Below are 9,503 nucleotides of genomic sequence, written 5' to 3'. Positions count from 1 at the left end.
TAAGGTGAAGGATCGTAAGGGCTGTTTAGGGAAATCGAAAACCGGTGAAGGGAGCGATGGTGGGAGCGGCAATGATGAAGAGAGCGAACTGAGTGTTGGTCAGACCTCGACGGGGAGTGGCAACATGTGTGCCATGGTTTGGGAGATGATGAATGCCGCTGCTTCTGCCTCAGCTACAAACAACCTGGCCGACCCCTACCAGACTGCAGCAAAGCAACAGCAGCAGCAGCAGCAACATCATCAACAGCAGCAGCAACAACAACATCATCAACATCTACAATATCAACAACAGCAAAAGCAGCAACATATGCAGCAGCAACAGCGTCAACAACAGCAACAACGTCAGCAACAACAGCAGCAGCGTCAGCAACAGCAGCAACGTCAACAACAGCAACCACAACAGCAGCAGCACCGACAGCAGCAGCTGCAGCAGCAAGAGAAGGAAAAGGAGAAGTCTGCCAGTGAAGCGTTTGGTAAGTTTGGAATGTTTCTTTCAGATGTCGTCAGGGTTGGTTTTGTCTGTCCATTGTTGATAAAATACCAGTAATATACTGCAACCACCTCAAGGTCCCATGCTGTAGTGGGGTGGTTTATGTGCCTTAGTGACCCTGAAAGCTATTCCAGTGGAACTCCTGATTCTTGTAGGGCTGGATTATCTCAAACCGTCTAACCCATGCCAGCATGGAAAACAGGTGTTAAATGATGATGATATATTGTCATCATTTAACGTGTTTTCCATGCTGGCATGGGTTGGATGGTTTAACTGGATCTAGCAAACTGTATATGTGTGTGTGTGTGTGCATGCATGTGTGTAGATATTTGTACATATGTATATACATACACACATCTATACACACACACAACAACATATGTATATATATATATATTCTTCTTTATCATCTTTACAGCTGAAGAACTCTCCAAAGAAGATAAAGTCTATCCATTGAAAAGAGTAAGTAACTATCTATTGACATCCCCCTCCCTACCTCAACTCCTGTTTAGACTCACTAATCCTTTGTTGAGATATAACTGAGTGGATAACACACTGGATTATCTCTATGTAGGTCATTAGTTCACATTTGCTGCCAGGTTTTTTTTTTCTAAAACATTGACTTGGCCTTGATCAAGCCGAGCTCTGATGGAAGGTTTTTCAGATTTGAGCATCTCATCCTTTAATGGATATTTTGGACTACATTATCAAATGATGCCTTCTTTTTTGTAGGATTTGTACATGGATAGTTGAGTTTCTTACTACTATCACAACTAGTGCCAGATTCAGATGGTCCTAATCTATTCTGCTTGTGGTGTCCTCCTTAAAATATCGAAAATATTGCACATCTTGGCCAATGGTTTCCTGGCTTTGGAGCCTTTTCATTCAGGCTGCTCACTGTTCTTACACCTAAATGGAAGTAAATATCAATAAAGTTTCCAATCTAAATATTATTGTATATATTGTCAATGTTATTGAGAAAAGCATATTTGTGCTGTCATCCCATCATCTCTCATAGTTTAAATATTACAACAAACCAATGTGAGGACCTCTATATGGTTGCAAATATTATAAACCCTTATTGTGGTTAAACAACTGATGTGTGGAAAGAAAGAGGGATTCTGCTGGGACTGTTTCATTGTTGACTGCTACCCCTTCTCCAAACAATACCATTAATCAGCTGCTTTTAAAGCAGTTCTGAATTAGTCTAGCACTGTTGTGGATAGCCTAATTTGCATATTTGTACTTTTGATGGTTTATCATTAATTAAACAATACATATGCTCAACACAGATTACATCAACAGTATAGAAAGATTGTGTTGACATTTTTATTTAACCCACAATAAGGCTTTATAGTATTCTCATTTATTTCAGGTCTTCTGATTTCTGTGTTTTGCATAAATATATCAAAATATGTTGATGTAATTGGCCTGCATTTGATACGTAGTCTCTTGTTTCCACAGCGATCTGCCCGGTTTCCAGATGCCAAGTATTTCTGCCGTTTATGTGAATTCCATTGTATGAATGATGCAGATTGCCTGACACACATCCGAACCATTAAACACCAGTGGCGCAAAGAGGTGAGATTCCTGCCATTTCCTTCGGCTCATTCCTCACCATTTTCCAATATCTTCTTTACACTCTTGCTTCTTTTTCTCTCATTTCACTTCATCTTCTTTCATTTTCTTTTTCTTTTCCTTCTCTTTATTTCCTTAAATTTTCATGAAATCTTCTTTCATTCAAATTTGCTTTCTGCACTTTTATTGTTTTTTTCTTTCTTTCTTTTTCTATCTGCATTTTCTCCCTTTTACTAAATCTCTTTGGTCTTTCAGTCGTTGGACTGTGGCCATACGAAGGCGACACGCTTGAAGAATTTAATTTGCATAACAGTAAACCATTGATTCATCAGTTCTTTGGTGTATTTGCAGATAGCGGCAGCAAAAGACAAGCTGAGGAAACTGCCCACACCGACTTCACTTCAACTGCGAGATATAGAAGACACAGTGGAGCGTGTCTATAAAGAGCATGGCTTGACCAAAGCTGAGGTTCAGATCCGGAAGAAGTTTGTCCAAAAGGTTGAACAATTTCTGCAAGAAGACATAAAAGGTAAGAGCTTTTGAGTGGCCTTAGTTCTTGGTCAGCCCCGGGTCAGCCCTAATCCAGCAGTCCTTTGGACAAATGTGCTTCAGGCTTGAATATCTAGGCATACATAATCAAATGTGATCATCATTTGTTAAGCTGGTAAGATGTAATTTGATGGAAGATTCACTGCTGTTTCTAGCTAGTCAAATGCATGGCTATACAGGTAAGAAGTTTGTTATTACTGGTGTCACCCTGGAGCCTTCTGTGGATGTCAGACAACATGCACACCCCACCCCTGTGTCAAGAACTCAATGATAGCATTTGGCTTCTTTTTGGAACTCAATATTTTCCTGCAATGAAGAACAGCAGGAAAAACAGTTACCAGAGAGGAAGAGTTATTGTACCAACAGGTGCAGTTTGAGCAACCTATGTCAGTTAATAAAAAGACATGATCACATTTGCCTTACTTTCACACACTTGTGTGTACACATACGCTCACACACACTTTTTATGTGATGTATGCATCAATGAGAAAATCCAGAAAGTCAGTTTTCTTCAAAATCCTTGTGGGTATTTGTTCTACACTGAGTAATAAATACCCCCTTTGTCACTGTCACCAGCAGAAATGCTGTGATCAATGATGCTAGTCTTCTCTTGCAAATTGCGATATAAAAGAAGTAAATAAGGTGGCCATTTTAGGAACATATACACCTGTGATTATTTAAGTATATTCACCTGTAATTATCAACTGGTAAATATGTACACCTTACTATTTCCAACTTTTCTGTTTGTCAGGTGTAAAGTTACATCTGTATGGTTCAGTGCAGAGCGAGTTTGGTTTGAAAAGCAGTGATCTCAACATAGATTTAGAAACCCCACCTGACATGAAATTGGCAAATGGCCTGAAAATGACTTATGAAAGCCTTAAAAAATCAGGTGAGGACATCAATTTATTTCTTCTTGAATTATTTCTAAAATCAAAATATTATTTTTCACTCTTGGCTTTCCTAATTTCTCTAAACTTTTCTTTCTGTTGCTACTCTTTGTGCTGTTGAACTTTGCAAGGTTTGTTTCTTTTTATTTTTTCATCTGTTTTCACTGATACATTTTCATCACCATCATCATTGTTAATGTCCACTTTTTCATGGTTGCATTTGTTGAGAAAATCCAAGGAAATGCGACAAGTCAGTTGCTTGCTATCCCTCAAAATAGGAGTTCCAGGAATGCTTCCATCAATTGAAATGATGCTGGATAAAGTGTATGGTTTCAGAAGCGGATTCCTTCTTCAAAGAAGGAGATTCAATGCCAAAGAATTGATACGTGTTGTAGTTTTCTTTTTTTAGCACCTTGTACTGACATGGCAGGCTTCTTTCAGTTTCTGTCTACCATATCCCCTCGTAGAACTTTGGTCTAGTTGGGGGCTATAGTACATTTACCCAAGGGGCCATGTTCCCTCTCTTTCTCCCCCTCTGTGTTTTCTCTTGTTTTGTTTCATGTTAAGTTTTCTGTATCTTTTCAGACCTCTTCAAAGATGTGGAAAAGGACTTTTTGGCCAAAGTCCCATTGGTGTATTTCAGATCCAATGACAAGCACCAACTGTACTGTCAAATCACCGTCAACTCCATACTAGCTCGTCAAACTAGTCAGCTTCTAGGTATCTACAGCTCAATTGACATCAGAGCTAAAAAATTAGCTGTGGCATTCCGTTATTGGGCAAAGGTTTGTATTTGTAGGGGTTTTGTTGTCTTTTATCCATATTGTTTTGGATTGACTCAATAGAGTCCCCTTGAGTGTGTCTGTATAAATTCATTCCTCTATTTTTTTCATTTCATTCTCGTTTCTCCAACAGCTATGTCGTGTTGACCGTCAACAGGAGGGAACTCTACCGGCTTACTGTACCTATTTGATGACAGTTTATTTTCTACAGAGAATCCCAAACCCTATTTTGCCTGTCTACCACGTGGTAAGAATTCTTCATTCTTCATTCTTTGGGTTTTTTTCTTCTTTTTTTTCTCATCTCAACTGGATCACTCACACACGCACATTTATGAATGTATGTGCATATCTACACATACACACTCAGATTGATATATGTATGTATATCCACACTCACCATCATCATCAACGTTTGTTTTCCATGCTGGCATGGGTTGGACGGTTTGACAGAGAACTGGCTTGGCCAGGGGCCATGCAAGGTTCCACTTTCTGTTTTAGGATGGTTTCACGGGTCTTAATAAAAAATAAATACCAGTGATACACTTGGTGTCAGTTCACTCAAGCATTGACTTTGTATCTTAGCTTTGTCCAAAATACACATAAAAGTAATGTGAAAATGACCGAGACCTTCTGGTAGGTTCCCTCATCAGCTTCACACACACGCCTACTCTCTCTCTGTGTCTTTGTCTGTCTGTCTGTCTCTCTCTCTCTCTCTCTCTCTCTCTCTCTCTCTTTCTCTCTCTCTATGTGATAAGCTAATCTATTTTTTTATATTTCAGCGGGCAACAGATGAGAAACAGAGAGAGAGATTTTTTGAGACCATTACAAAAGCAGTAAGTATATCTCCAAATCTCTCTCTTTATTAATCCTTTCGAGACAAAATCTTCTGATGATTTTTCTATTTCTCTCGCTTTGCTTCCTTTCTTCATTCCTCACATTTTTCTCCCTCAGATTTTCCCCAATATCAAGTGCCAGCTAATCGTTCCACTCTTGTCTTGTCTCTTCTTATAATCAGGCATCAATCTTTCAAGTGAAGAATATGTTAAATGTTGGTGAATTATGGTTGGAGATGTTGAAGTTTTACTGTCAGGGCTTCGACAGTTCCAGCACTGTCATCTCAATCAACTATGAGAACAAGTTGACCCGGGTGGCAAAGAACTGGAAGACCAAACGACTTGCCATTGAAGGTATGTTGGAGTTGTAGAACCATCTCTCTGACTATGGTTTGTTGTTGGTGACAGGGGCCAAAATGTGTTGTATAAAGGGATTATTTTGTGTAGGGCTGACAGTATGGTTGTGAGGAAGGGTGTATGTATTTGGTTAGGTTTTAGAAATAAGAGACCTTGCCATGTTTGAGTGTGTTTAGCATGGATGTGGGTATGTGGTTTGTTGTTTATCCCCAAGGTCAGGGCTAAAACTAAAGATGTCCATTGGTAATCATCTCATCTTTATTCATTCAAAGACGGCCATGTATCTGGTACTACCCAATGTGTCTTTTTCTAAGACAGTATGGCACAATATGAAAAGGGTTTTGGCTGCTATTTCCAGCAAATTGTGTGACCACATAGAATCTACTGCATTGGTTTGTGTTGTTAGCTTCTGGAGTTAAGAGTGTATATGTGTGTACAAATTTCTCTGTTGAAGGTAAAGCTATTCCGGATGCAAGTAAGAATGTTATTAGCTCTGGAAGTAAATTAGGGTCTCCAGGTGTGTGTTTACCCTACATCAAACCTGATCGAACAAACCCATGGTCAAAGGTATTCCAGGCATGACCATTCAGATATTTTCAGCATGTATCGTAGACTACATTATACAGTGTTTTATTAAGACAGTGGGGTGTAATTTGAAAGGTTAGCTGTTATTTGTTGAAAGGAGGGGCAATCATATGAAATTGTATCAATACCAATAATATTGGTTATCAATAATGTCATTATCAGTAACATCAACATTAATTCTAAATTTAAAAACAATCTTTTCGTTACTTAGATCCATTTTCTACAAAGCGAAACATTGCCAGGTCTGTGAGCGGAAGGAAGATTTTTGAGTATTTCCAAGATTGTCTTGTGAAAACCTGCCTCTACTTCGGCTTTCCGCCTACTTCCAACTCGTCTAGCAGCAGTCGAAAGAAAGACAACAATGAACAGCAATCAGTAGGATCGATAATTGCAACAACAACAACAACATCAACAGCAGCAACAACTACAGCAACACAAATGAATGGTACCGACCGGGCTCCCAAAGATCCCAGCTGCAAGACTCCACCCCCTAACTCACTGGCACAATCTCCTTCCAAGGGCTCTGATAACAACACAATGTTGGTTAATGATGTTTATGAACCAGAACAGCAATCCACCCAGTCAGCTGGATCATCTCAATGTTCAGATGATGATGGTGATGACGATGTAGATTCTTCAGGAAATACGCACACTTCTTCCCAACAGTCTCCCAGTAACGAAGGCTGTGCTTATGTTTTCTCCGTTGAAAACTTGTCTGATGGAAAGGTGAGTGTGGCATTTGGTTTGCTTTCTCTTTCTAGTGCTCATGTTTGCTGTTGTTTTGTTTATTCCCAGGGGTTGGCCCCCGACTAAGCAGGTCAACAATTGAAGGCATTCCAGCCAAAGCAATCCCATCTTTTCACCAGACAAAATACTGCTAAGCATTTCTGCCAGCTCACCGCCTTACTCATTTGCATAATGGTACAAGGTCGACAGCCTGACAGTGATTACCAGAGCAGTCTGTGATTAGTGTTCAATTCCAGTCTGGAATCCTTCCCATTTCATGTTGGCTGCAATGTGACCATCAAGGGCCCGGGTGTGTTGTGGGATGGGGAGTAGATGCACCCTGGGGCATGACATTTGACTTCTCTTAAAACATTTGTAGTTTCTTGTCATTGTAAGAAATGATTGGGTAACTGATTATCATTTAATCCCAGATCAGCCTTATGATCAAAAGTATTCCAGTCATGACCATCCCAACTTATTGTTTGATATATTATATCCAAAATGCTTTCCCTTTTCTTTTTTAAGAGTGAAATTTGATGGAGATTTGGCTGCTATTTCTGGGATGTTCAGCAACCACATAGAAGCTGTCTTGTTTTGTGATGGGATGGGGTTGTGGCTGCAGCAAACATCAATCCATTCACCTTGTCGTTGTTTAGTCCTGTTCTGGTCAAGCAGCCCTATGATCCAAAGGTGTGGCAACCCCATCTTTTCTATATCTTGCACAGCATTCTCCAATGTAGGGTCACTTACTTTTTCTAAACGATAGGTTGTGATTTGAGGGTGATTTGGCTGTTATTTCTCCCCAGCTCAAGCCACTGTGTTATTTGCTGCTATTTACATTTTGGGGGTTTGTGGTCGGTTGTGTTCCTCTTAACGTGAGCCTCTAGTGTTGTTTTTGTCTGTATCGTGTTTCACATTAGGGACCAGCAAAAGTGTGCAGCATCTGTGAAAAAGAAGGGCATTTGAAGAACGACTGTCCCGAGGAGAAACTCCCTCCTTTATTGCCCTTACCAGCCATGACTGAGGAGAGTTTGAAGCTTTTGAATGAGATGCTCATGCAAATACCAAGTAAGTCTTTGTTCTTTTTTATGTCCATTGCTTAGCTGCTGCTGCTGCTTCTTCCCCCCCCCCCAATCAGCTCTGGCTGAGTGGACCTATGATCAAAAGTACTCCAGCTTGACCATTCGTTCTCTTTACGGTGATGTAGGACTACATTGTTTGACCCTTCAGCATTCAAATTATTCTGTCAAACAAATGTAATCTTTATTTATTCTCATTGTTCACAAACCTTTTTTGATCATGAGCTCAACCCACCAACCACTAACCCACCCATCATCACTATAATAGTGCTCAAAGTGAGACTGAACCTGGAATCACATGGTTGGAAAGTAAACTTCTTAATCTCATAGCTTCCATGCGTGTGTGTGTGTGTTTCTGTTTGTGTTTCTCCAAAAGTCACTGAGTTCCAGGTGGTGACATTTGTCACTCCTGATGTCAGCATATCATCTGCTGGCTTTGCACCTTTTTTTAAGCTAGGAAATAAGAAACCCCTTATTTGAAAAACAGGTAAAGGCCTCTGGCTGTAAAACAATACTTCAAAAATATATTTGTCTAACCCATGCTAGTATGGAAAAATGGATGTGAAAAACGAATTAGCAAATGAAATCAATATTTACTGTTGTCCAGTGTCCCAGCTGCATGCAATACATCGCTTGGTGGACTTACTGATCTCTTTCTTGTATATTCTGTTGACAGAAGATCTTGGTCCCACAGACTTGAGCACCGAAGACAGGGAAAAGATAGTTAAAGGTTTGGAATGTCTCATCCGAGAATGGTACCCAGGTATTATTTCCCTTTTTATTTTTGTTTTATGTTTCCTTCTCTCTTTCAAAATCTCCCTTCTTTCCCTCCCTGCTCTTTCACCTTTATTCTCTTAAACTTTCTCTCCTCTATGTATGTCTCTCTCTCTCTCTACTTTGCCCCTTCATTCTCTTATTCCCTATTTCTCCTCTAATCGCATTCCTCTCTCTCTCTCTCTCTCTCTCTATCATTTCTTTCCTCTTCCCCTCCCCATTCAGTCTCTACTCCCCCCCACCCTCTCTGTCCACCTTCTCTCTTCTCTTCTCTACCAACTAAAATATTCCACTGTTTTCTCCCCCATTACAGAAGCTCGTCTACATTTATTTGGTTCCTCCTGCAATGGATTTGGCTTTCAGAATAGTGACCTCGACATCTGCATTACATTCTGTAACCACCAAAACGCTGATGTAAGTATCACATCTCCCGCATCACTGCAACTATCTCTGCCTGTCCCTCTCAACTGTCCCCACTGTCCCCTATCTCAACCTGACCCTTCTTCTCTTCTCATCACTCCTATTGTCTCTCATTTACCAGCCACTTCACTAATCTCTCTCTCTCTCCAATTTTATTTCTTCTAATCCATTAAACAAAATTACTGGCAATTTAATAAAATTTTTGTTTTTAATCATTTTTTCCTCTTTTTTTTTGTTTAATTTTTACAAGGGTCTCGACTGCGTCTGTATTATTGAGAGTTTAGCTCAAAAACTGCGCGAGAACAAGCAACTGTATGGTGTTGTTGCAATCACTACTGCCAAGGTACCGATTGTCAAGTTCAAACTGAAAAACAGCAATTTAGAAGGAGATATCAGTCTGTACAACACTCTTGTAAGTTTAAATTAAAACAAATTAAACA

The 9,503-nt window shown here is 39.8% G+C and overlaps 1 protein-coding gene across 1 annotated transcript in view; it reads left to right on the top strand.

Annotated features, from left to right (window-relative positions):
- The first annotated feature begins 6 nt into the window (after window positions 1-6).
- Window positions 7-9,503, top strand: part of LOC106876084 (terminal uridylyltransferase 4-like) — a 26,419-nt gene continuing 16,922 nt past the window's right edge. Inside the window, exons 1-14 of the mRNA XM_052976116.1 lie at window positions 7-473; window positions 909-952; window positions 1,955-2,071; window positions 2,420-2,597; window positions 3,369-3,509; window positions 4,093-4,292; window positions 4,423-4,536; window positions 5,069-5,122; window positions 5,305-5,476; window positions 6,276-6,790; window positions 7,711-7,858; window positions 8,546-8,632; window positions 8,957-9,057; window positions 9,314-9,475. Coding sequence (XP_052832076.1) covers window positions 125-473; window positions 909-952; window positions 1,955-2,071; window positions 2,420-2,597; window positions 3,369-3,509; window positions 4,093-4,292; window positions 4,423-4,536; window positions 5,069-5,122; window positions 5,305-5,476; window positions 6,276-6,790; window positions 7,711-7,858; window positions 8,546-8,632; window positions 8,957-9,057; window positions 9,314-9,475 — 2,382 coding nt within the window. The 5' untranslated portion in view covers window positions 7-124. The remainder of the gene's footprint in view (window positions 474-908; window positions 953-1,954; window positions 2,072-2,419; window positions 2,598-3,368; window positions 3,510-4,092; window positions 4,293-4,422; window positions 4,537-5,068; window positions 5,123-5,304; window positions 5,477-6,275; window positions 6,791-7,710; window positions 7,859-8,545; window positions 8,633-8,956; window positions 9,058-9,313; window positions 9,476-9,503) is intronic.

The sequence above is a fragment of the Octopus bimaculoides genome, chromosome 23 (genome assembly GCF_001194135.2).
Source record: "Octopus bimaculoides isolate UCB-OBI-ISO-001 chromosome 23, ASM119413v2, whole genome shotgun sequence".
NCBI classification, from domain to species: Eukaryota; Metazoa; Mollusca; class Cephalopoda; order Octopoda; family Octopodidae; genus Octopus; species Octopus bimaculoides.
This window is presented reverse-complemented; position numbering and strand designations above follow the sequence as displayed.